This window comes from Gorilla gorilla, chromosome 11, assembly GCF_029281585.2.
Source record: "Gorilla gorilla gorilla isolate KB3781 chromosome 11, NHGRI_mGorGor1-v2.1_pri, whole genome shotgun sequence".
In the NCBI taxonomy this organism is placed as follows: domain Eukaryota; kingdom Metazoa; phylum Chordata; class Mammalia; order Primates; family Hominidae; genus Gorilla; species Gorilla gorilla.
The window spans coordinates 102,915,608-102,943,588 of record NC_073235.2 but is presented as its reverse complement, the minus strand read 5'-3'; the positions used below and the strand labels follow the sequence as shown (position 1 = coordinate 102,943,588).

At 42.4% G+C, this 27,981-nt stretch overlaps 1 protein-coding gene across 25 annotated transcripts in view; it reads right to left on the bottom strand.

The window, feature by feature from the left end:
- Positions 1-5,879: 5,879 nt before the first annotated feature.
- The window catches only part of SPATS2L (spermatogenesis associated serine rich 2 like), a 172,908-nt gene continuing 150,806 nt past the window's right edge, over positions 5,880-27,981 (bottom strand). For all 25 annotated transcript variants that reach the window (XM_055379355.2, XM_055379354.2, XM_063695079.1 and 22 more), the window contains 5 exons: positions 24,587-24,645; positions 17,018-17,127; positions 14,385-14,487; positions 11,373-11,593; positions 5,880-6,774 (listed from right to left, as the gene is read on the bottom strand). In XM_055379355.2, the coding sequence (XP_055235330.1) occupies positions 6,379-6,774; positions 11,373-11,593; positions 14,385-14,487; positions 17,018-17,127; positions 24,587-24,645 (889 nt within the window). In that variant the 3' untranslated portion in view covers positions 5,880-6,378. The remainder of the gene's footprint in view (positions 6,775-11,372; positions 11,594-14,384; positions 14,488-17,017; positions 17,128-24,586; positions 24,646-27,981) is intronic.

The window sequence follows — 27,981 nt, the reverse complement described above, 5'->3', positions numbered from 1 at the left end:
CTGATCTTGAACTCCTGACCTCAGGTGATCCACCCACCTTGTCCTCCCAAAGTGCTGGGATTACAGGCATGAGCCACCGCACCTGGCCCGATCAAATATTCTTATAGCACTTACTAAGGATGTGTTGTTTATCAATTCATTGCCTCTTGCTTCCAAATCCACTCTTTATTGTGCTGCTTGTGATACTAGAGCTGGACCCTGCAAACACTTCTCTCTCACCAGTTGGCATGATGTTAAGCTTTGTCACTGGTGGGACACTGCAGAAGGGCCCTTTTCTTCCAGGTTCAGGGTGCATCCGGGGTCTTGCTGCTGCAGTGCTTGGTCCCAGTGTGGAATATCCAGTGGCTTTCACCCTCAGCAAGCACTGCCTTGTGCAGCTTCCTGTTGGGTGGGTCTCCCTGCTGGCTCCACAGACAATTCAACAACACCCCTGTGTGTGGTTTCCAGGTGAGTTTTGCTGGTGTCCCAGCTGGAGTCCCAGCAGGTTTAATGGCATCCCTGCAGGTGTATTCCTGGTGAATCTGAGTGGCTTCCAGCTTGCCAGCCCCAGCTTGCAACACCTCAGCGAGCTGCTCCGCCCTCCAGTGGCCACAGCTGCACCCTCTCCAACAAGGCCAAATGTCAGCCTTGAGGGTGGGGGAAGCTCTTTCAAGCTTATTCCTTTCTTGGGTACTCTGTCTCACCTCTAGTAGTGACTAGTCCCTGTATCAGCTATTCCTGTTGTCTTCAGAGTTCTTACCCTTTAGTAGCTAATCTCCCGTTACTAATTATTTCTGTCGATCTATCTTCCCCATATACATTGATAAAGCTTCCCCAGCAAATTACTCTGTGGTTACTGTCTCCTGCCTGGAATCTATATAAAGTGCCAGGCATTATTCCAAATGCTTTGCAAATATTAACTATTCAATCCTCGTAACAACTCTGTGAAGTAGCTCCAGTTACCTGCCCCATTCACCCATGGAGAAAACCAAGGTAAGGAAATGTTGAGAAATGTACCCTGGTTTACACAGACAGGAGGTGGTGGAGCTAGCGCTTGAATCCAGACAGGTGGCTTTGAGGGTGGGTTACTTCAGCTGCTATGCTCTCTCCTCCTATTTTCTCTAGGATTGTTTTACTGGGTTACTTTGTACAAGTCATTTAGACTCCAGAATCTTCTGGAGATATTGGAGTTGGTCACCTATTCATATCTTCTCTTTCAATCAGTGTTCATCAAGTGCCTACTATACGTCAGGTGTTGGCAGAGGAGTAATGATGTTATTGGCTGACTTGTTACACAATCATGGTAATTTACAGAAAGTGGGTTCTTTCAAAGGACTAGGAACAATTAAATCAAATTGAAATCTAAGTATCTGAAGTTAAAAACAGGATAGCTGGGCGTGGTGGTTCAAGCCTGTAATCCCAGCACTTTGGGAGGCCAAGGTGGGCAGACTGCCTGAGCTCAGGAGTTCAAGACCAGCCTGGACACCATGGCGAAACCCCATCTGTACTGAAAATACAAAAATTAGTCAGGTGCGGTGGTATGCATCTCTAGTCCCAGCTACTTGGGAGGCTGAGGCTGGAGAATCGCTTGAGCCCAGGAGGTGGAGGCTGCAGTGAGCTGTAATTGCACCACTGCACTCCAGCCTGGGTTACAGAATAAAATCCTATCTCACACACACACACACACACAAAAGAAAAAAAAAAGGATACTTTTTTTTTTTTTTGACAGGGAGCACTTTTTACACTGCTATTTTCTGTAGAAGTTCTTTGGCCATTGTCACAGTCATGCTTCTGAACTATTTTTTTTTTTTTTTTTTGCCAGAAGTCTACATAATTTCTCAGACAAATTTGCTTTAGAATATACTCATTATTCTGCAAAAGTTGTTTGTGGCAATTCTTCCTATGAAACTGGAACTTAGTGGCAGCCCCAGAAGCTCCTCTGAGCTGTGGGAAAAAACAGAGTTCTCAGACAAAGGGACTTCTGATAATTAATCATTAATGTGTAAGAACCTTGAATGATGAGAGCAGCATTGTGTATTTCTCAGATAGACTAGATTCAGACCAGAGTGCCTTTGCCTGCAGGGCTGCTATAATGAGATTAAACACTGACTTGGCCAGCTGAGCAGCCTCCCAGGACCGGGGACCTGGTTCTTTGAAACTAAGAATAAACACAAAACTTTGTTAGAATTTATTAAAGAAGCAAAAAGATTTTTTAAATCCTCATAATGGATTGTAAAGAATAGTATTTAAATTACATTTCAAATTCTTAGCTAAGTAACAAGAGAATCACTGGGACTTTGCAACTCTTCATAATTTTCTCCCAAAATCAGAGCAATTGAGATGGCTCAGTACTTTCAAGGAAATGCTGGAACAATGTATTAGGTGAACTGCTTTTTTTCCTTTTTTTTTTGGTCTTTTGCTATTTTACAGTTTGCTTAAGAAACTTAAGAACAAGTGACTGGGGCCGGGCGCAGTGGCTCACCCCTGTAATCCCAGCACTTTGGGAGGCCGAGGGGGGTGGATCACGAGGTCAGGAGATCAAAACCATCCTGGCTAACACGGTGAAACCCTGTATCTACTAAAAATACAAAAAATTAGCCAGGTGTGGTGGCGGGTGCCTGTAGTCCCAGCTACTCGGGAGGCTGAGGCAGGAGAATGGCGTGAACCCGGGAGGCGGAGCTTGCAGTGAGCCGAGACCGCGCCACTGCACTCCAGCCCAGGCGACAGAGCGAGACTCCGTCTCAAAAAACAAGTACAGCAAAAAAGGGTGCCGTTACATAGGTCATTGGATGCTATCACTGGAATGTCTGTTGAGAAATAAACGTTTTACCATCTGTAGACACATGAGGGCGCTTTAAGCAGGCAGCGTGGGATGCAGCGTGCAGAGGGAGGGAGGAAGAAAGCTTTGTCAAAGGTAGCCTGAAATTCAGGCGTCTCCCTATCTGGTTGCGGACCTGTGCCTGCGTGCGGGTGGGGAGCACCGAATTGGTTTAGGAAGAGAACTGCGCAGGCCCTTGATCCCCACTTCTCATGGTGAAATCAAGTTTCAGGTTCAAATCAAGGCTTTCAGAGAGTCAGAATTTCCAAATCTGTTACTTTGTCAAAAAAATGCTTTTAATCTGGTAACGTTTCCCATTAACCTCATTTGATGTCCTTCCCTAAGAATGTTTAATTAGAATCTCCTTTTCTGATGCCAGCAGAATTGAACTGCTTGCGAACTGAGCTTTAAATTGGACATGTTGTGTTTCTAGTCCTCCACTGAGGGTGAATTTTGCAGCAATTTGCGTTTAACTTTCTGTGTCTTGCTGCATTAAGCACTTCTAGAATAGGATCAACAGGACAGAGCTGGAGTATGCAGAGATTCTCAAAAGAAATGTAAATTTGGAATGTAATTGGGAACCCAACAGAGAGGTGTGGATTTCACGGATGAAGTCTTGGTGGGAGATCTAAGTGCCACAATGTGAGTTTGAAGTTATTCGATCTTCATAAGGATTAAACTATTTTAACCTCTACTAGGCAAATGTTTAAGAGAATAATCTGTTCTGACTACTGTGCATTAAGTAGAGAGATTAGAGTTTAAAACACTTTAAATGAATGGCGGAATAGAACTCAGTTCTCTAGGATCACACCAATAGTTCCACCAGACAGATGAAGATATGTAATATAGTGTTTAAGCGGCCTGACATTGGCACTAAAATATTGAAATCACTGTTTCAAAAATGCAAACTAATAAATGCTTACATGCCCAGGGTCTATAAGAAAGGTAAAAACCAGCCAGGCGAGGTGGCTCATGCCTGTAATTCTAACACTTTGGGAGGCCAAAGCAGGAAGATCACTTGAGCTCCGGAGTTCGAGACCAGTCTGGGCACCATAGTGAGACCTCGTTTCTACTAAAAATTTAAAAAATTAGCTGGGACGTTGTGGTGCACACCTGTAGTCCCCGCAACTTGGGAGGCTGAGGGTGGCTTGAGCCCAGGAGTTCAAGGCTATAGTGAGCCATGATCATGCACTCCAGCCTAGGTGATAGAGCAAGACCCTGTCTCAAAAAAAAAAAAAAAAAAAAAAAGGAAAAAATATTGGAAAAAATGTAATCAGGTCTGAGCACTTTTTAGCATTCTTTTGTTTCTTTTCAGTGACATGGGAGTGTTTGCTCTGTGCTCAGGAATGTGTTTGGGCTTTCTTAACCCTAAGGGAGTGAGTCGAGGTCAAGAGTGGTTGGGTTCAACTCTGACAAAGGCAGGTGAACTCCTGACCTGGCAAATTCATTTTTTTCCCTGTTCCAAGAATTACTTGACTCATCTTTAAAGCGGTCACATTTACACTGACATTTTTCAGTGGTGAGCAAAATCTTGCTACATAAAAAACTGTGCAAAATCCTTCCGTCTTGTAATATATAAATTCAGGGCCTCAGATGGGGTAAACAGGGCCTACAGTGCCGAACATTTATCTTTCTTATTTGAACGAACAACTCTTCCTTCCTTCCTGGAATGTGACTTAACATTTAGAATTCCTATTAAATCTCTGGGTACACCCAGAGACCTCAGAAAGCTCTCTACAGAGAGAGCAAACATCCTCCTGTACTTGGCAAAAGAAGAAACAGATGCTTGCGTGGCTTGCAGGCTCAGCTGCTCAGGGCCGCTCTGTGGAAGAGAACCAGTGAACCTGGGTTGCCAGAAAAAATGTTAATGTTGAGCTGCGAAAAAGCATTTGCACTTGTGAGTAGTCCACAGATATGTAGGACATGTGAGTGCAATGGAAGCGGCACCCAAACTGGACTGCCCTGTAGTCAAAGTTAGGGGAACTGGGGCTATTTGGGGTTTGGGCCATTGGGTATCCATTTTCCCTTTCTGAGAAGTACCCCTTCTCCATCTAGCTCAGGAACTCTGCGAAGATGGCCACACCCCGGCTCCAGGGGTGGGCTCTAATTAGTCTATGCAAATTAGTTCATCCCATTCACTTCTCTCCCCCCTTTCATGATTGGTTTAAGAGACAGTCCTACCAGCAATGGTATGCAAGACCTTTGCTGGGATTTCTGAGAAAGACACTTGCTCCGTGTAGAAGCTACTAGGATAACTTCTCTCCTCTGGACAGTGTAGAGAATAGACTTGAGTCTTAAGAGCATGGCGGCCCTTTGCCACAATTCTGAATGCAATGTCAACCCAAGGAGGAAAGGAGAGCTAAGATAATTAAGAGATGGGAGCTGGCCGGGTACGGTGGCTCATGCCTGTAATCCCGGCAGTTTGGGAGGCCAAAGCAGGTGGATCACCTGAGGTCAGGGGTTTGAGACCAGCTTGGACAACATGGTGAAATCCTGTCTGTACTAATAATATAAAAATTAGCAGGGCGTGGTGGCACACGCCTGTAATCCCAGCTACTCAGAAGGCCGGGCAGGAGAATGGCTTGAACCCAGGAGGTGGAGGTTGCAGTGAGCCGAGATCATGCCATTGCACTTCACCTGGGTGACAAAGCAAGACTGTCTCAAAAAAAGAAAAAGAAAAAAGAAAAAAAAAAAAGAGATGGGAGCTGAAATCCTGATCAAATTGGACCAACTGGACTTCTCACTCACTGAACCAATAAATTCTTATTGTTGAAGCTAGGCTCAGCTGAGGTTTATAGTACTTGCAACCAATGTTTCCAACTGCCCAACTGCCACATGGTGTGTCTAAGATGATCAGGGTGCATATCCATCTATTTGTGTAATCTAATTGAAAGGGCATATATATAGATATATATAGATATATATGTTTTTTTTTTCCTGAAAGAGTACTTGTCTCAACAGAAACAGTATTTATTGTACAGAGCTTTGCACCACAACCTCTAGTCTCTAAAGTTTTTTTTGAAAGCACTAAACAGTACATTCAATAACTAGGTGGGTATCAATAAAAGAAACTAGCCCGGTGTCAAATGCAGCATATTTTAATTTGTTTCAAATAAAGCAATATATGTATATATATTTTTTCAGAAAAACACCAGATGTTAAATTCTACAAAAGCGCATGTGTCCTCAGCAGATCATGTTTGTCTGATTATTAAGAATTCTTTTTTGTAACATTAACTCTCTAAAGACAATCAATGGACTGACATCACTGCTACAACATAGGTTGCTAACTGAGCCTCTGATCTTCAGCCACATCTTGATTTTCCTAATAATGAGTAAATACTGCCTGGCTAAAATGCTGCAAAGTCTTGATGAGAGAAAGCATCAACAGATCAAGCAAAGCCATGAAAATTATGAAGCAAGCTAGAGCTGATTATTAGAATTAGTAAAAATGATTAAGAGAGGATGACACAACCATACGGGATTTGTATATTCTGATTGACACTCTTTTGGCAGCGAATTGGGTCAGCACCTCGGGCAGGGAACCAAAACTGAGTGAAAACTGCTCTTTTTCCTCCTAGCTCAGGCCACCAACGTCACAGCCGGGACTGAGAGAACTGCTGCATCTGTGGAAACTTCTATTCTCGTGGGGCAGAGATTGCACTGTGAAACCCTACCAACACTACCCCGGAAGGGCCTGGCCTCCGAGGTGTCTGCAGCGTGCTGCCTTCGCCGGGGCTTTTCAGAATGGGCCGGGGCCTCGGGGGTCTTCATCCCCAAGGAAGCCTCTTGATTTTTGGCACCACCTTTGTTTTTGGGCCGGAAGCCGTTGTGCGGCTGTCTTCTGTGTTCGTGGCGGCTGTTGCCCTTTCCCAGTGGCTCGGCTTCATTCCCACTGCCCTGTGACTTGGCAGGCCCATTTAGCCTGTTGTTATGATACTGTGGATTAAATCTCCGTCTTTGGTTAGAAGATCCATTCTACCAAAAAAGAAAAGAGATAAAGTATCAGATGCCAGCAAGCCACTGATGACACCAGTAGACATCAGGGAAACCAAATCTCTAAGCCACAGGTAAGCTTTTTTTTTTTTTTTTTTTTTTTATACCAGAAGAATCAGAAAACATGAAGATGAGGTCAGGCAGATAAAATTATTAATCCTAAAAGAATAGTGGACTGTTTTGTAAATGGAACCGGAAGAAAATGATATTGAAAGAGAGGTTACAGAAGTGTAAGACAGACAATTCAAAAACTGGGTCAAATAAAATTCATAAAGATGCTTAAACTATAGCAGAATAAAACAGAAGCCAGGGGCAGAGTAATGATGATCCTCTACTATGGAGATTTCTGAGACATTCTGTAGAGACTGAGAGGGACAGGAGGCACAGAAATTGTACACAGAAGAAGGGCAGGGTCCCTGACCAAGACCCACTCTCAAGCCCAAAGTGAGAACTTTACATTCCTGTTTTCCTGCTCAAATATTGCCTTTTCCAAAACCACCCCTGGCCTACCCCACCCCCTATCCTGTACCCATAAAAATCCCAGGCTCCACTGGCACAGAGCAGAGAAGAGGAGAAGCAGCTGCACGTTGGAGACTGCAGTCTGAGTCGGAGAGCAGCAGCTTGACTTTAGTGGGACTGCTTGATGGCAGTACTTCAGGGGAAGAATATATTCCCACTCCATCCCCATTTTCCAGCTCTCTCCCTCCTGCTGAGAGCCACTTTCAATGGCAATAAAATCCCCTGCGTTTACTATCCTTCAATTTGTTCATATGACCTGATTTTTCATAGATGCTGGACAAGAGCTCAGGATACAGAGAAGTGTCACATTGACCCTCTGCCTTCATGAAAAAGTAGAAGGTCTATTGAGCTGTTAAATACTTAAGCCGTCCTTGGACTGCAAAGCTAAAAGAGCATTGTAACGCATGCCCTCTGGGGCTGCAGGGGTCATGGGTACCACCCTAGGCACTGCTGTGGGACTGCATGGAGTTTTGATCCTGCCGGTGCCCAAAAGTGCTTGCTCTAGCTCCTGCACCTCCTCACCTGCATGCTCTACCTCCCCCGAGGGGTTCAGAGCTTCAGGCTGAGAAAGTGAGGCACCCCTGTTGCAAGGCCTACGAAGGGGTCAAGGAAAATTTCCTGTTCAAAACCATGCATAGGAATTCTAATTATGTAAGTGAAGAAAAAGTAAAATTCTGTAACTTTTCTTCTCTAAAGTAGCTTTTCTAATTTATTTCAAAACAAATATCTTTATAGTTCAGAAATATTATCTTGGACAAATATAGGGGTGAAGTGTATCTGGCAGGTCTTGGTGGCATGCAGAAATAAGGTGTATTTTCATAGAGGTAATTCATTGTTTTTCTAAACTTTCTGCAGTTATAAGCAAAGAAAATTTGAAGCCTCTATTAAAAAATCATTCCTTCAACACATCACTGACCAGGAACGTTCGTAAATGGATGAGCAGTGAGGACGCAATGGATTAAGCTCCTGTACAAGGGAAAGATTTCTGAACTCCTCAAGGTCAGTAATAGCCAACACTCATTTAGTGCTTACCATGCACTGAATGGGGTTTCTCACCATGCACTACCTCATTTAACATCAGAATCACCCTTTAAGATAGTTGCTATTATGTGCTTCATTTTATAGATGAGGATAAGGAGTTTCAGGGACTTGCCCAAGGTCTATCTACAGTTGGGAAATGGTGGAGCTATTCCCGCTTTATATACTATCTCCTGACAGGACTCTTAAGTTGTAACATAAACATAAACCTTTTTTGAAAATCAAACCTCTTAAGAAAACATGAAATTTTATGAGTTACAAATATATAAGGTTCTTCATTTGTACACTGTGACTGGATGGTATAGGTTTAGGGCAGACCAACCCCCAACAATTCAGAGCCTAGAGCAAGAGTACAAATGTAGGTCCATACATCTGTTAAAGGAAAATAAATCTTGGGGCCCTCAAATCACTAAGCTGAAGGGAAAAGTCAAGCTGGGAACTGCTTAGGGCAAACCTGGCTCCCATTCTATTCAAAGTCACCCCTCTGCTCACTGAGATAAATGCATATCTGACTGTCTCATTTGGAGAGGCTAATCAGAAACTCAAAAGAATACAACCATCTGTCTTTTATCTACCTAAGACCTGGAAGCCCCCTCCTCGCTTGCAGTTGTCCGCCTTTGCCTCCAGTAGTCCCACCTTTCCGGACTGAACTGATGTTCACCTTACACAAATGGATTGATGTCTCATGTCTCCCTAAAATGTACAAAACCAAGCTGTGCCCCACCACCTTGGGCACATGTCATCAGACCTTCTGAGGCTATGTCACGGGTGCATGTCCTCAACCTTGGCAAAATAAACTTTCTAAGTTATCTGAGACCTGTCTCAGATTTTTGGGGTTCACACACCATATGTCTGAATACAGTCTTTTCCTATCTCTGGCTCCATCCCACATTATAAGGGGGCCTTGCACACACAAATGTGGACATTCCAGCCTGCACACCTAAGCATCGCCTCCACTCCCACCCTTCCGGCGGATGGGTGTGAAAATTGGCAGTGTTGTTCATCTTCAAGATGATGTATACAGGAAAGTGGTCCAGGCAGATCCTGTGAGCAGGCTTGGGCCCACTTGGGAAGAGTAACCCAGGATCTCGAGTACTGACTGGCAGCATGCTTCAGAACAAAGAGTGTAGATTCCAGTGGCCCTGTCTCCTTGGTCTCTCTGATTCCTTACTCTATAGAGAGGGCCATGGCTGCGGGAGGGTCTAGAAGGTTACTTGAAAACACAGGGCCCGGTCCAAGGGCCCTTCTTGCCTGGGTCTACAGTGTTCTGACTTAGATATTTGAGTGGATTTCAACTTAAATGAGCCATTACCTAAATTGCTAAACCAGAGAACTGAAGAAGTATCTACATAGATAGTACTTAATCTGGCCTCCTTTGTTTTTGAAGAAATTATGAAAAAGGGAAACTCTTAGACTAAATTTTAGACTTAATTATTAGCATGGTATTTAATAATGAACAGAGAGGCCAGGCATGGTGGCTCATGCCTGTAATCTCAGCACTTTGGGAGGTTGAAGCAGGTGGATCGCTTGAGCCCAGGAATTTGACAGCAACATGACAAAACCCTATCTCTACAAAAATTATACAAAAAAATTTAGTCAGGCATGGTGGCACATGCCTGTAGTCCCAGCTACCCTGCAGGCTGAGCCTGGTGGATTGTTTGAGCCCAGGAGGTTGAGGCTGCAGTGGGCCGAGATTGTGCCAAAAAAAAGAAAAAAAAAGAACAAAAACTGTGAAGATATATTTAGACTACAAGTAAAAACAGATTTGATTATGATCTTTAACTAATGAGATTATAACATGCTCCTTGTCAAAGTGCTATCTTAAAGCTCATGAAGACTTCAGGGCCTGAGAAAACACCTGTCAATATCATTAATAAGAATTCTCAAAGGCTGAGACAGCAAAACCCAACAAGACACCTGTTAGAAAACCAGCATTTTAAAAGACTTACAAAAAAAAAAAAAAAAGAAAAAAGAAAGACTTCTTCTTGGAGATGATAAAAGGTATCTTAGGTATCTTTACAGCATGCCCAACTTCTATATCATCAGATCCTTTATTTTTATTTTTATTTTTTTTTGAGATGGAGTCTCACTCTGTTGCCCAGGCTGAAGGGCAGTGGTGCGATCTTGGCTCACTGCAACCTCCGCCTCCCGGGTTCAAGCGATTCTCCTGCCTCAGCCTCCTGAGTAACTGGGATTACAGGCACCCGCCACCATGCCTGGCTAAATTTTGTGTTTTTAGTAGAGACAGGGTTTCACCTGTTGGCCAGGCTGGTCTCAAACTCCTGACCTCAAGTGATCTGCCCACCTTGGCCTCCCAAAGTGCTGGGATTACAGGAGTGAGCCATTGCATCCGGCAGATCCCAATTTTTTGTTAATTCTCTAAGGATAAGGGGGAAATCACCTCCGAAAGATATAGTGGAGAAGCAGAAGGAGAGAAGGAAGATGGTTCTTTGGACACTTGTGTCTTTAGAAGTCATAATAGATAAGAATGAAGAATGCCATTTTGAAATGTATTCTCCTTACTGAAATCCCAAGAGAAGAGAAGACTGCACTAACTTTAGCCTCTTATTGATCAGCTAAACATAAATGGGGATTAAAATATCTTAAAAAACAAATGCCAGATTTCCTCTCATTAGTAGTTTAGTAGGTTCCGAGTCTTGTTCCAGAGTCTCTGTGGGTCCCTTCCACGTGTGGGCTGGTTTCGGGGCCCCAGGGATGGTGGCAGTCCTAGCCATGAGAAGAACCGTGTCACTTGGGTGGACTCTGCTCACGTGGTCAAGAGTGCATGCAGGCCACTTCCTCCACATGGGAAAGCACCTGGGAGGCATGGATGAGAGCGACCAGGGGAGTTCCCAAGAGGCCAGTTGGGCAGTGCTGCTGGGTGGGGAGTGGGTGAGGGCAGGTGGCGGGAGCCTGAGTGTGACCCCAGGAGGCCCAGAATCTAGTAGTTGCTGTTTTCTTCCTCTGGAAACAGGGTTTTTTTTTTTTTTTTCCTCTGGCACCCTGCACCAGTGTCTGCTTACCTGCTTGTTGGCCGGCATGGTCTGGTGAGAGGGGTCGGCGGTGCTGGGGAGACTGCTCACCATTTTGGGGTTTGCCGCTTTGCCTTCAGAGGGCTTATTGTGAGTGGATGATTTTCGGGAAAAGTTACTCTGTTTCCCAGAGGTTGCTGCGTGCGCATTCAGCAGAGGCAGCAGGGAGCTGCAGGGAGTTCTTGAGGAATAGTTGTTCTTTGGATGTGTAACTGCAATAATAAAGTGCTCAGTGTTACGAGCTGCACCTCCAACACTGCTGCCTCAGTAACCCATTAGGAAGCGCTAGAAGATGAAGAAACTGGCCAGGAGCTCCACAAAAACATTAAAAAGTTTTCTTTTGAAAGATGTTATTTGAAAGGGCATCTTGGTGCTTAAGAGAACAACCAAATTTCTTTTGTGGGAATCACTGAACTGTGATTACAGCATAATCATCCAAGTTGGGAGACATTTGTAGGAAATAAGACATATCTGACCAACTTAAATATTATTCTTTAGGTCAAGAACCACCAAGGGAAAAGAGATAATGAAACCTCAAGGTTCCCTCTCTGGCCCTGTCTGCAAATGCACTCTGCCTCGTAGAGTCCCCATTACCAAACCTGTTCTCACTTCCCTGATCAGTTCCCTGGACCAACTGGTACTGCAGACACAGAAAGATTGGGAGCTATGCGGACACTCTGGCCTGTCAGATCCACGATGTTCTGAGAGCTTGGGAATGGGGTGATGTTGGATGTTAGGAATTCTGTTACTCTGGGTCATGCATATCCCCCAAACACAGGGCCAGGCCCGCCAGCCCCTAAGGCATCTTGTATATTTCATTAGTGCTCCATTATCACACCTTTAATCAGCCCCGTTTTCTGCAGCCTCACTGCAGATGTGCACCACTTCCAAGGTTACAGGCAAGGCAGGCTGATCAGGCGGACACCCGTCAGAGCTCAGGGCTCAGGGCTCAGGCAGGTCTGCTCAGCGTTTATTATGACCACTCCCCCTGGTTTTGAAAGTGGTGGTTTCTGCTGGGATGATTTCTATGTGATTACACTGAATCGGAACTGGAGGGAATCAATTCAAGGATAAAGCCCTGACTTCCCTCTCACAGTTCACCAGAATCTGACTGCCAGCTAGACCTTTCTTTGATGCTTAAAACTGTCACCAATTTTTGAAAGCAATTTTGTCTGCTCTCTTTGTTGGATCAGATTTAATCCCAGGGTTCTGCTAGAGGACTAGGCGGGACCAGTAGGAATCACAATACAGGAGAAATGGAAAGGCCAGGGACACATCCCCCGTCCCTTCAGTGTATTGGGAAGGTGTGACAGCAAGCTGGGGCTGTCCAAATGTGACCAGGGGATTTCCGTGGCTCCTATGCTCACCAGATTCAGTTTCATGGGGTCATTATTGTCTGCAGATCAGGGATCACTATTTCCGGTTCAGTACCTGTGGGTTCTCAATGTGCTCTCAACAAAGCTGAGAAGGAAGGGCCTTTGGATGATTACGGTGTCTGTCTTTCAGAATGGACACCTGGAATTTGGTAAGGGACCATTTCTCCCACTAGATGGCACTTGAAGTGCTCAGGAGGAAAGGAGGTGAAGGGGCACCTCTCCATCGCCCCTGAGATCGGTGACAGGGCATCACTCAGCATCACTGTCTTGCTCATTGAGGGCTGAAGTGGAAAGGAGGGTGGGCAGTTCCCTTTTTTAGAGGTGGGGCAAAAGCTGGGGATAGAGAATGGCAAATAGGTAGATTCTTTCATAAGGAAGAGTACAGGGGGGAACAATAATTTTTAAAAATGCAGTCAGAAAATCAAATTGGCAAGGATGTGTGGACAAGGATGCTCGCAGCAGTGTTAATTAATTAATTAATTAATTAATTTTTTGAGATGGAGTCTCGCTCTGTCGCCCAGGCTGGAGTGCAGTGGTGTGATCTCCACTGACTGCAATCTCTGCCTCCCGGGTCCAGGTTCAAGTGATTCTCCTGCCTCAGCCTCCCAAGTAGCTGCCACCACGCCCAGCTAATTTTTGTACTTTTAGTAGAGATGGGGATTTTACCATGTTGGCTAGGCTGGCCTCAAACTCCTGGCCTCAGGTGATCAGAGTGTTATTTTAATGGTGAAAAACTGCAAGCAATCTAAATGCAGCAACCAGAAGACCGGTGACGTCTATTATATTTAGAGAAATGACTGGTTAAATATATTGATATGAAAAAATGTCTACCATAGATTGTGAAGTGATAAAAGCAAATTGTGTTACTATATATGTATGCAGTGTAGTACAGTATAGTTAATTCTATCATAATAGGAAGTGCAGCCAAATCTTAATTTTTCCGCTGACTGCGAGGCTGTGGGTTTCCACGTCATTGACTAGTCCTTTCCTCCTTGTGGCCGTCCTTAAAGCTGCTTCAGTGCTCATTCCCACCTCCCCTTGTGGGTGGGCTGGTGTAGGGGGAAAATATAGCAGCCAGTTTTGTTGCACATTAGCTGCTCTAATTAAGGCTTAATAGGGAACAAGACTAAAGCTAATGGCTGAGTGAAGTCTTTCATTATCTGCAGCCTCACTCAGCACAGAGAACCAAGGGCGGAGGCTCAGGGCACTGCTGAGGGGCTCGCATAACAGCTGGGCCCTGCACAACAATAACTGATTGTTCCCAGACATGTTAGGAAGACTCACTCTCTCTGCCTAACGAGCTTCTGTAGAACCAGGGCTGTTTGAAATCAGAGAAGCAGTTTAACTGGCAGTGCTTAATAAAAGTTTGCAAAAGGTATAAACTAGTTGACCTGTTCTGTTCCACTTAATAAATCCTGGGGAGTTACTGATGGGCAGTGGCATTTGAAGACTCTAGGTTCAAATCTCGGCATTTCTGGTGACTTGTGTCATGAGCTTAGATCATTAAATCTCTTTAGACCTCACGTTAGCCCCCTGGGGGGACTGCACACCTGACATTTCCAATAGCAACTCCAAATAGCACCAAGGTTACTCACACAGAATTATTTAGCAAATATGCAAAACTCACTTTCTCCGCAGAGCATGATTTGGGCCTTCAGCTGTTCGATGTCACAGGAAAACCGGGCAGCTTTCCCGAGCTCCTCGTCATATTTACGCTCGCTGACAAAGTGCTGGAGGAAAGAGATGAAAAGCAGGAACCCCATGATTACAGAAATGACCGAGGCACCCCCGTGGATGCGTTCACTCTGCTCTTCCGGTGTCCACTGCAGTGCTGACCTCGTGGGGATCTTTCCAGCCCTGTTGCTGGGAGGCTCCACGCTCAGTCTTAGTGCTGACCTGGCTAGGGAATGAGCATCTTCCTGCCTGGGGAATATGTGAGGGGCCTGTGTTTCTCTTGTTTGGGCCTACATGGAATGTGTGTCTGACTCATCTATTTAACCTTTTAGCACCCCTCGCCCTCCTAGTACTTTTCTGAATTGCATTCTGGCAGGGTCTTCTGAGTTTGGCCAAGTGCCTGCTAAGGTATTAACCATCAAGAGAAAACATGTCGTCCTTCCTAGACCCCCATTCCTATTTTAACAGGGAACCGGGACGTCCACAAAGCCTTTAGTGTCTGGAAAATATTATTTTAAATGGCAGAATTTCAAGTGCTGTGAAAAGAAGTGAGAAAGAGATTATTTTTCCATTCATTTAAAATTAAGATCTGTGTGTAGAAGACATGGTGAGAAATACAGAAATAACTGCGACTCAGTCCCTTCTTGAGTTTACCAGGGAGTTTAGCAATGGCAAGGAAAACAGATACCATTAACTACAATACAAGGTGGGATGTGGTTGGTGCTTTAGGAATATAAAAGAGGAAGAAATTATTTCCTACTGAGGGCAATGGGGAAAGAGTTATGTAAGAGGGAACATTGAAAAAATCATTGAACACTTACGAGGCACTGGTCAAATTCTTATCAGATAATCTCATTTCATCTGATCACAGTATTATGAAGTCAGTATTATTATTACCTCTGTTTTACAGATGGGGGAATTGGGGTTCTACGAGTCTAAGAGAACGTGTAACTTATCCAAGGTCACAGAAGTAGAAAATTTTGCAGCTGGACTGTTTCACTCCAAAGCCTGTGCTACTAACTATTTTATGATGAGTGGCGTTTTGATAGGCAGAAATGAAACTCGGAAGATGAGTTGATTTCAATAGATCAGGAAGCTAGCAATTTTATATTTCTTACTTGATGTTCTAACAAGCTGGGATTTTTGTAGAGAGAGATGGAAGTTGGAATATATATTGAACTCCAGCTGTGAATTTCTTTCTGAGGGGAAGGAGATATACTGGGGAAACCACATCTGCTTTGGGAGTTTACGTCTGGTCTTAGTGGAGTACGAGGCTGAAGGGAGACAGTGTAGGCAGGGAGACAGTGTAGGCAGAGAGACTAGTATGGAGGCCACTGCAACTGGCTGGGTGGGAGGCCACAAAGGCCAGAGCAGAGAAGGTGAGGAGGGAAAGGCCACTGACGCCCTCAGCACCCTCGGGTGAGGTCCTCTTCCCCATGGGGCCCGCTTTCATGCCCAACCAGGAGGGAGGGAGTTGAAAAGTCACTTGCCACTGTCTATCATTGCCAAGCAGTTTTATGCCCCAATTTGCAATCTTACTTTCAAAGCTAGCAGCAGCTGTGTCTTGCAACCACTCTAGTTTCCTGGAAGTGGGTAAGAAGCTGGAAGGCTTGTGTGTGTGTGTGTGTGTGTGTGTGTGTGTGTGTAGTATACTGGGTGAAAAAGTAGATAAGGGGAATTTTAAAATTTCTTCCTATTTTGTTGTAAATACTTATACTTGCCTTCCTGGTAACTATTTCCCCTTCTGGTAACTGTACCCTTTTGCAGTTTCAAAGATCCATAGTCCTGGTGGGTCTGGCGATCAAGATGTCACACCCTCTCTGGGCCAAATGATGGACATGACCCAAGTGGAGGCCAATCAGAGCCTCTCTCTTAGGGATCCGAGCCAAGTGGGGTGGTACAGGGCTGATGGTCCCATGAGAGTGTCTAGTGATTACTGCTTATTTCACCAGAGCCACCCCAGTTCCTACCTAACTGTTGAGCTGAGCCTTCAGACAGGGCTCTGCTTTGCTGAGCTATATTCACATCCTGTCAAATTCTACTTGTCCTTGAGGTTAGCCAGGGTCAGTTTCTGTTGCTTGTCAATGAAGGAATCTAATAAATACGTATTTATGGGTAGTATTCTTAATAAAAATGCAACGAAACTAGAAAATAATACAGGAAAGAAATCTCCACAGACCGCATGCTTTCTAATCTTCACCATTACACTACGTTCATGCTTCGTGTGTGTGTATATACCTGTGGATGTGTTTATATGCATACATATAAATCACAGTGTGTGAAAATAATATCCCCCATCCCAGCTATAATTCATGGCCAAGTTACTTTATTTGGTTCAGTCTCTACTGACTGACAAAATAGCTTGTACCTCTCCTTTGGAGTAACACATTCCTTCAAAGCACATTACACTTAAACACAGTGATTATGTGGGTCTTCCCCCTTCTGTGTTCTCTATTTCCACCCTGTGGAAGAGAGCTGGGTGTAGATGTTAGATCCTCAGAGAGCAGAACTCTGTGGATGCAAAACAAACATAATTGGGATCAGCTCTCTGGCTCAGGGTTCAGGCTGTGATATTTTAGAACTGACCTTAATTTCTGCCCTGAGTTCGGCCAGCTGCATCTCTGCCATCTGACTGGCAAGGTCAGTGAGTCTCTTTAGTTCTTCTGCTTTCTTCTGACGAGCAGTCAGGATTTCCACTGCCAAATAAGGAGGAGTCATACATTAGGGCCAGAGATTGAAACATATTAAATAACCTAATTTCTTGGAATCAGTTCTCACTCCACAGACTGATTGCTTTGTTGGACTGCGACTGTGTTTTCTGAGTTGGTCATGGAGGGGGGTTCACCCTCTGTGGCTATTACCAACAACCCAGTTCCTCCTGTCCTCCTTCACCAATCCCCAAGCCAAACACAGTCCCTTCTGATTCACTGTACACTCCCACTCTACATTTTCTCCACTGGTGTCTGACCTCACTTACGGAATTTAGACTTTTGAAATTTGTTACTCCGAACAACGATCTCTGAAAAACAACACTTATTAAAATCCTCTCTGACTGATACCACCAAGACAGGAAGTCTACTAAGCAGAAATCATTCTATATGTGCTGCACTATTCAACTTTAACAGCAGCAGCCCTCTTGAACTTTAACACATACTCACTTAGGGTGACTAGCTGTGTTACTGGAATCTGACATAAAAATCTAACTTTATTAGCTTTTTGTGAGCCAAAAATGTCTCTGCTTTTGATACTCTGCAGATATGTTTCCATTCAGCAAAGAAACAGAAGTTCTACCCCAGAGTGTCTTAGGTCTTTCTATAAGTGTCCCCAGTGGAAAAATTTCAAGAGTGAGTGAGGCCAGCTAGAACTAGATTCGTGTGAATTTTTTAGCACCTGCACACGTAGAGAAGACACTGGGGAGTACTCTGGCTCCAACATTTTCACACATCTTCAGATGAACTAAAGGTTCAAATAGATGTAGTAGCCTATCTGGTTTGTGTCTGTGTGTGCATACACGTGTTTCCCAAAAGATTATAGCGCTCAGTAGCAATCAATACAGACACACAGGATGAGATTTAAATATGAAGCTGGATCTTTCAATAGATAGACCTGTGGCTCTCTAATTCGACTCCTATGAATTGCCTTCATTTCTTTGGGACAAGCATTTTGAGGTGTAAGAAGAAAGGTGTTCATCTAAGATGACATGCATGTCGGACTCACATTCTATGCTTGGCTGAACAAGGATCAACTGCTTTATTAGACCAGATTCACAGCACACATGTAGGTCCAAACAATATGATTTCTGATTTTAAGAGTTCTTATTACTCAAAATATCAAAAGATAGTCACTGCAAAAGCCCAAAAAGAAGTACAGAATCCATCAAGAGTTAAGATTCCCTGCAAATCATAAACCATTCTTTAGACAGACTGAAAGGCATTATCTTCTTTTGTTTTGAGACAGAGTCTCGCTCTTTCGTCCAGGCTGGAGTGCCGTGGCATGATCTCGGCTCACTGCAAGCTCCGCCTCCCGGGTTCACACCATTCTTCTGCCTCAGCCTCCCGAGTAGCTGGGACTACAGGCGCCCGCCACCATGCCTGGCTAATTTTTTGTATACTTAGTAGAGATGGGGTTTCACTGTGTTAACCATGATGGTATCGATCTCCTGACCTCGTGATCTGCCTGCCTCAGCCTCCCAAAGTGTTGGGATTACAGGTGTGAGCCATCGCCTGGCCCCAAGACATCATCTTTTTATGCTGGTATCAATGTTGAGATGTTAATAAAATAATTAGTCTATAACTGATACAGCTTTATCGTCTGCCAAACTATGCTAATCATGCTTTGATTCTTTAACTGGGGCTCCCCCTAGCCCCCATTTACAATACCATGTGGCTGGGCAGACAGATCTGTGCCTAATAGTCTTTCTGAATACAGAGGAGCTAGTGAAAAACTTGTCTGGATGATGAGAGTGAAAGGAAGTTTCATCTCAATGTAGACAACATATTGCTGAATGATGTCTCAGGACACCCAGTGGGACCAAAGGTCACAAAAAGGTGGCTCACTATCATTTTCAGCCAGAGTACATATGTCTTGTTTGGTCCACACATTACATTTGCAAATTAATTGCCCGCATTTAAAAATTAGAAGATTCCATTTGAAAGCTGGCTCTCTGGCATCTCTTAGAGTACTGGAATTTCTGGTCACAGTTGGTCAACATTCCTACATGGTGACAAGTGGCTGAAGCCAAGAAGCCACTGCCCTCTTTAGATGGAGTCGGGTGCCCAGTGTGCCATGGTTTCCCCCTGCCCCATTTGGCACATTAATGTTACCTATCTGTTTCCTGCGAGCATCTCCAGTCATTCTCGGGACTACAGTGTGAACTGCACTATGTAGTTCTTTGTGTCCATGGCACCTAGTGCCTGCTTGGTATACAAGGGGTATGCAATATGCCTGCTGAGTGAAGAATTCAATGAATGAATTAATCTATTACTTAAAGGGAATATCTAAAGAAGGATGGAAGTTCCTTTTCTACAGGGGTCACTTAAGACTGTTTAGGATCCACACCTTTGATTGGTTATGTTATTTGTTTGCCATTATAATTCAATATATGGATGGGACTAACATCTGCAGCATGAGAAAACAATTCAAGTAGGAAGATGAAATGAGGTACGTTCTTCTTGCAAACTAAAATTAAAAAAATTAATTCTGTGCCAGGCGCAGTGGCTCACACATGTTATCTTAGCACTTTCGGAGGCTGAGGCAGGAGGACTGCTTGACTCAGGAGTTCAAGACCTGCCTGGACAACAAAGTAAGACCCTGTCTCATCAAATTAATAATAATAATAATAAAAAAAGTCTGAAGGCCCAGACTTGAAAAGCAGCTAGTAAAGGGGTCATTAGGCCCTCAGTGATGACACAGTCCAACAGATCTGACTTTTCTTCATGGATCATTTGTGAGACTGGTAACAATTAAGGGCCATTGTTCTTTTTGATTAAGTAGAACTTGGGCATTCATACCAAACAAAATATTTTGTAGAAATAGATATAAATGGGCCCTAAAATAGGAATGCAAGTGCAAGATCACCAATAAATTCTGAGTTTACCCTCATGCCAATGTGCATGGAAACAAATATTTTGGATCAGCAAGTGTTAAAATGCATTTTACATATAGTCTCATTAACATTTCAAAGCCTTTCATTATGAAAAAAGCCTTAAAACTTGAGATCTAAAGCCAATATTCTTTGGCTGAAGGGATGAACGTTTTCACCTCAAAAACATCAATCACACAAACAAAAAACAAAAACAGATCAGATCTTAAGCTTCATTGATCCTGTAATTTACAATAGAATAATAAGTATGTTTTGGAAGCACCATGCTTTCAGAAATCTGTAGAGGAAGACAATTCTGTACAGCTTAGGTTTTCACTGCATTCAAGACTTAATTAATATTATGTATGTATAAACAGTATCTGGTAAGCTGAAATCCACTTTCTCAATAGGATTTATAAACTCCTTCAAGCTTTTGAAACACATTGGAAGCTTGCTCATATTATCTGAACCATAGAAAATCTTAAGGCTTCTCAAAACAATAACCCTCAGCAGAAAATATACTTAAAATCCCAAGGTGGGGGCCAGGGACCAGGAGCTGGAGAAGTGGCTCTTTAAGCACAAAGATTCTTTGGAATACTTTTTATTCCTTAAAAATTCTCGTGAATTTTGCATTCTACTTCATAATTTGTTTGTGTTACTATGAATTTACAAAGTAATGTTTTCTTCCCGTATCTCTAGTGAACTTGACACCTGTGCTTACCTGGGTATAAACATGAAGTTTGAGACCCTAGCACTACAACACACTTGGTTTCTTCTTCTGTAAAATCTGTGTAGGAACTGATCACACGTTGTAGGGGTATTGTGGAAATAAATGGAATAACATATGTGAGGTGTTTCGTATAGTATACTCAAAATGCTAACTCTAAATATTATTGATAAAGTGAGATCTCTTCATCTAGAATATACTTCCTCTTTTGTGCAATTACATGAATGTTCACTAATATTCGTTCCCACAGTCTACAGATACTGACTTATTTACAATAACTCATTTAACAAATATTTATGAAGTACCTGCAGTCTTCTCAGCACTGGGTTAGGTGCCATGAGGGATTTAGGAGCTTCTGTTATAATTGAGGAAATATGATTTATAATGTCTACAGGAAATGTAAAGTGTGAAAAATACTCTTGAGACCACAGAGAACCAAGTTAAAGATGGTGGTTGTAAAGACAGTTCTGTAGTTAGTGGGGAGAAATTCCATGGTTCTTTCTATCTGTGGAGAAGACATAGTGTTGTTACAGGCTTGTCATTTGAGAGATGCAATAGAACCCCTGACCTCAATTTTTTGACTGTAATATGAGCGGGTTGGGGTAATTTACTAATAAGAACTCTTCCCTTTTTGCACACATATTGTATCAGGCTCTGTGCTAAGTGCCTGACGTGTATTTTTTCATTTTATCTTTACAATAACTACTTGAGATGGATATTATTATTATTATTATTTTTAATACAGGGTCTCTCTCTGTTATGTAGGCTGGAGTGTAATGGCATGATCATGGCTTGCTGCAGCCTTAAACTCCTGGATTCAAGTGATTCTCCCCTCTCACCCTCTAGAATAGCTAGAACTATGGGCACATGCCACCACACGTGGCTAATTTATTTTTTATTTTTATTTTTTTAGAGATGGGGTCTTACTATGTTGCCCAGGCTTGGTCTTGAACTCTTGGCCTCAAGCAATCCTCCTGCCTTGGTCTTCCAAAAGGTCTGAGATTATATGTGTGAGCCATTGCCAGGGCCTAAGGAATATTAGACTTTGAGAAGTCAACAACATGGTTCAGGGACACACAGCTAGTTAGAGATGGAGGTTGGACTTGAACTCAGTTCTGCCTGCCTCAAAAGCATGCAAATGGGCTTCCCCAGGGCTGAGGTTAGTTCAAAAACCAGGACCTGCCATACCAATTACTCAAGTTAGGTGAACCCTGTCAACCAATCTAGCAGTTTCAGCTAGCCTGAAAGCTTGGTGAGTGCAGGCTCTACATTTGTCTGTTTGCTGTTTATCCTGGACACAAGGAAGCGCATGTGTTTACTGATTAAGTTTTTAAAATGGGATGCTCTCCAGAGATGCTCCAAATTCCACAGGTCTTGGCATCAAACACTATCATGTCTCAAGAAGGAAAAATAAGTACATGAAACCTGAGGTCTTTTCTTGACCTCTAAGAAAGTGATGATGTGCTTTCCATTTTGGTTCAAGAGGATCATTTGTGTCTGTGTTGGTTGTTAGCATTTTTATCATTAGGACATGAAACTGAAGTAAGCTATACTTGAGAAGTAGGGAAAATCCCAAGTTGTGTATATAATCTACTGTTACTGAAGATGTCAACAAATTTCATAAGAATAAAATAATGTCACAATCAAAGAGATTGTTTAACTACCTAAATAGTCCATAGCTTCACCCTGGATCACATTAGTTTCATTTAACAAAGCTTGCTGTATTTCAGGATTCTAAAATGTTGCTTACAATTATTTAGATGCCTGACTAAAGGAGGTCTGAAATGAATAACAAAATAATTTAGAAAACTGTGTAACAAAAATAACGATAGCTATTTTCCATAAAATGACACTTGAATTATGGCCTAGGTCCAGACAAGAAAAATAAAAAAGAATGAAGAATCTGGTCTGATCTTTCATTCTGGCAAAAGAAAGACATCACATCAAAGGTAAAGGGATTTCACTGAAATCTGGTTAGGGGCACAGACTGCCATTTATCCAATTCATCTTTGGGTAAAGATGAGGAATTTAAAATGCCCAGGAGACAAGGATTGTAAAACTGAATCCCAGCTGGAAAATAGGGTCTTAGGGGCCCCATTAACACAGCAAACTAAATTCAATAATAAGGGAGGGCCTCACACATTCACTTGTGGTTTGATGTTGAATCTGACAAAGTAATCTTGTCTTTGTTGAAATTTCCAACTCATGAGCCTCAGTCTATTTAAGATGGTAATTCTTCTCTACTACTCAAGTAACTTTACCACAGTGGAAAGGTTTAGAAATCAGCATAAAGAAAATAAAACAAGTCAAACCCAGAATGTTAATATTTTATGTTAAATTTAGGATTAAGTTTTGCAATGATCAAGATAATTTGAGCGTGTCCATTATTTAAACAGAGAATTTGGTACATTAAGCAATCTGATTTGTGATTTTCAATTTAATATATGGAAGTGATTTTCAATTTAATATATGGAATTGATTTTCTTTTGTGGTTTTAATTTGGCAGGTGTCAGTGTATTTGACGAAGTTCATGAACAGAACTGGAGTATTTTAAGAAAACTGTTTAGGCCGGGCGCGGTGGCTCAAGCCTATAATCCCAGCCCTTTGGGAGGCTGAGCTGGGCGGATCACAAGGTCAGGAGATCGAGATCATCCTGGCTAACATGGTGAAACCCCATCTCTAGTAAAAACTCAAAAAATTAGCTGGGCGTGGTGGCGGGCGCCTGTAATCCCAGCTACTCAGGAGGCTGAGGCAGGAGAATGGTGTGAACCTGGGAGGCGGAGCTTGCAGTGAGCAGAGATTGTGCCACTGCACTCCAGCCTGGGTGACAGGGCAAGACTCTGTAAAAAACAAAAACAAAAACAAAAACAAAACTGTTTAGTGTATCTTTAATTTTGAATCATTAATCTTATTATTTTTTTTTTGAGATGGAGTCTTGCTCTGTCGCCTAGGCTGGAGTGCAGTGGTGCAATCTTGGCTCACTGCAAGCTCCGCCTCCCGGGTTCACACCATTCTCCTGCCTCAGCCTCCTGAGTAGCTGGGACTATAGTTGCCCACCACTACGCCCGGCTAATTTTTTATTTTTGTATCTTTAGTAGAGATGGGGTTTCACCGTGTTAGCCAGGATGGTCTCGATCTCCTGACCTTGTGATCCGCCTGCCTCGGCCTCCTAAAGTGCTGGGATTACAGGCGTAAGCCCACTGCGCCCAACCTTGAATTATTAATTTTATAAGAGTTGCTTAAAAGCTTAGGAACACTTTGCTTGTTAGGTTTGTGAGTTTGCCTTGTCTGACATCTGAAGTGCTTAAGACAAATAAGATATATTAAATTTATATATGTAATTAAAATGTTGAGGGGAATTTAAGTAATTAAGTTTCAAATGGGACTACTTTTCTAGGAAAATTTAATATGATAAACTTAATTGAACCTAAAAAAGAACTAGTAAAAATGATGATGAGATTTGTAAGTTTTAAAGAGTTACAATTGTCTTAAAATCTAATACTAAATTCAATGTCATTTTAAATCCAATTAACTATAAGTTCTTTATGTGCACAAACATCCCTTTGGACTTTAGAAAACTCAACTGACACCTATTATGTACTGAGTGTCCATCCTGCCATGCACTCACCTGTACGACGTGAGTGTTACAACTGTATCCTTTTGCCAGATGATGTAAATGAGGCTTCCAGGGGCTAAGTGACATGCCTAAGGTTACAGAGTTCATGAGCCAAAATTTCAGTATAAATTTTAGGACCCTGCTCAGAAGCCGGTATCATTGTCAGTCTGACCTATGGATTGCTTCTGATTGGGAAGCTCCTAATCAAATAACCATGTGTTGTCTACTTACTGGCTTCTTCTTTAACTTTATCCATTTCTGCCATTAATGAAACTTCTTTGTCAATGATGCTGGGGAAAAACAAAAGCAAAGAATGCTTAATCAAAGATAAACTTTTAATAAGCACTGAAAGTAAAATTATTTTCATTAAACAAAATACAAAATTACCATAAATATTTCTATGCTACAATGCCAGCAGTACACTCTGCCTCTCCAAAAAATGAGGCAACATCGAAGGGATGTTCCCAAGGATTACATAGTGACATCTGCTGATTAAATCATTGTCAACAAACCTAAAAAAAAGTCTTTTAGACTTTCAGAATTGTGCTGCTTTGAATTTAAATTTGGGAATATTTTTGTCCTATGCATTCCAAAGTTCCAAAACAATATAGTAAGTATTTGAAAAGCTGGCACTTAGGTCCTTAAGAACTGTAGTTCCCAGTGTCTCTGTGCTCTACCCTGAGAGATTCTGGCTGGGAGGGAAGGAGATGGGCCCAATTCTGCTGCAGATGGTCCTGGGACCGTACTTTGAGAAATATGGTCTGGGCCAATCCATCCACATGCTCAACAACATGAGTCTCTGCCTTTTTCATTCTCCCGAGTAAGCATTTCAAGGTTCTAATGAACTTTTTCTCGTATTTCATTTATTTTTTGGTTAGTCATTCGAAAAGGTATTACCTGCATAAAGCTAACAATGATCTGTCCCAAAGTTTGCTTCTCTCCTATCCCATCCCAACCCCCAGTTCTCTAGTTCCCCTCCCAGAAGTAATGCATCATGACAAATTCCTTATATGTCCTTTTACAGATTTTTATGTAGGAAGGAGTGAAGAGAGGTTTCAGCAAAAAGGCAGGGAGCTGTGCAGGGTGAAGAGCCTGGGGAAAATCCCCAGGGTGGGTGAGCACAGATGTCAGATTCTCTTTATATTTTTAGTTTAGTCATAATATTTAAATATATATCTTTAAAATATAAGGACTTCTGGGGACCACAGTAATTTACTATAGCACCTATAAAACATTCACAATAATTTAATAGTATCAGATATCTACTTAGTATTCAAATTTCCCCAACTGTCCCATAAATCTTTTTTTTTTTTAACAGCGTGTTAAAACCAGGATCTAAACAAGCCCTGTTCATTCCAATTGGTTGATTGACTCTTAAATCTGTTTTAATCCGGAGGTTCCCTCTCATCTGTTTTCTCATCCCCTTTGCAATTTATTTGTTGAAGAAATTAGGTTGTTTGTCCTGAAGAGTTGTGCAAAGCCTGAATTTTGCTGATTACATCTCCATGGTGTTATTTAGCCTGTTCTTTTGTATTTCCTATAAATTTGTTATTAGATGTAGAAATCTGATTAGATTCAGGTTTTATTTTCTTAGGAGGAACACTTGATAAGTGTATTGTGTCATTATGTGTGTGCTGATGGAAGTATACGATATGAACTACTCCACCTGAAAAAAAATGAGACTGAATTTAATCAAATTTCTACATCCAAAATGGCAAATTTATAGGAAATACAAAAGACATATCTCTTTTTTATGATCTTAGCAGCCATTGATGATCATTGCCTAGATTTATAGGGTTTGCAAAATTGAGATATTCACATTCTATAACTCTTTCTTCATTTATTTCCTGGAATTCTTCCATAAAGAGAAACTTTATCAATGATTTGGTTATCATGAAGTATAGTTTGCATAGGTAAGGTAGGATGAATGCTTGATTCTCCCCTTTTGTTTTCAAAATGATAGTTGGTTCCTTAGCATCCTTCAAAGGTAATCAAGAAGATTTTTTTGCTTGTTTGTATATTTTAATTATACACATTAATTATAAACTCATATTTAATGTCCTTCAAAACACTGTTATCATCTTTATTACTCTCAGATTGTTCCATCGCATGGACTTTTTCTTCTCCATCAGATGTACTTTTGCAATTTAAAGTGTGTTGAAAATTTACTTCCTCTGAAAAATTTTGCAGTATTTGTCAAAGAAGTGACTTCTGGGATATATCTATAGCAGTTTGGGGGCTCCTCAAGTAGACTGTGCAACCTAAATACTTGAAGAGTAAAGGACTGTGTGCTGAGGAACTCAGCTCTTCCCAACCAGGAAATCCTAGTGGAAAGGACTAATTGCACAGTGCATGGCATGTTCTCCAGAACTGGGCTCTAAGCCTAGTCCGTCAACTGCAGACAACATCAGCCAGCCCCATGACACACATGGCTTACGGTCACTGGATATGATCACTTTGGTGTAACCAACATATCAGGACGCCTGTCCCTTATCTATTGACGTTACATAGGTATGTCAATGTGTTTTAAATATAGGAAATGCATGATACAGAAAGGTGTACAGTGAGAAGGAACTCTTTATCCCATCTCTGCCCCAACTTACTCAGTTCCCCTCCCTGGAGGTCTCCAATGTGACAAGTTCTTGCGTTTCCAGAGACTGTCTATGTAATCAACCAGCATATATTCAGTAATTGTATGAAATGCTGGGTTGAGTCAATAGGCTTTGTGCTCCTGTGATTATGAGCTTCTTTGCCAAGTTCACAAACATAGCCATGACAGAGGCATCTGTGTGTGTGTGTGTGTGTGTGTGTGTGTGTATGTTTTCATTATTTACAACCTTCTTAGAGAGGGGCACTGCTACCTTACTTTAGGGAAACAAAGACTGTTCGAGACAAGCTGTTGGGGAGATATGGGGAGAATCTACAGATGTGGAGCCAGAAGCCCAAACTACAAGTATATGGTTAAGCTACTCTGCTTGAGGACATGTTTTGAATTTTTATCCCTTACAGAAAGGGAAGAGAGAAGACAGAAAAGTCAGCACGACGACATTCTTTGTGGGAGAGCTGAGAAGGATGTGAGAGGACCTGCCAGGACTCATTGGGGAAAGAGTGAAAAGCAGATAGAGAGGAAAGAAAATGATAATGGCAAGAAGAAGCAATTAGGATTCCCTTCCCTGAATCAACTAGAAGGCTTTATAAATAGAGTCCCTGGGTTTAGAGAGCATGCCCAGCACACACTAAGGGAACTACTGCTGCATGTGACACAAGACTGGCATGTCCTCAGATGCCCAGTGGAGGGGAGAGGAGCAGACTGCAGGCAAAGCAGAGGTCCCGGAGGCTTGGGAATCCTCCCACCTGTGTGTGGGGTTGGTGGAATGGTGGTGTGTGCAAGGGCCTTTGCTAATTTCTTTATCAGCTACAAGACCATTGTAACACTTTTGTTGATCAAATTTGTTAACATAATTTTGTGCCCAGAGAATTTACAAGATGGACATTTGGGGTACAATACTTGTCCCCAGGTCTAACACATATTAAACAAAGCTGGGCATTTATATACAATGGTTAGTTCAGACCTTCTGGGCTAACAACAGGAGGGAAGAGGGTTTACACAATAAATTGTTAATCTG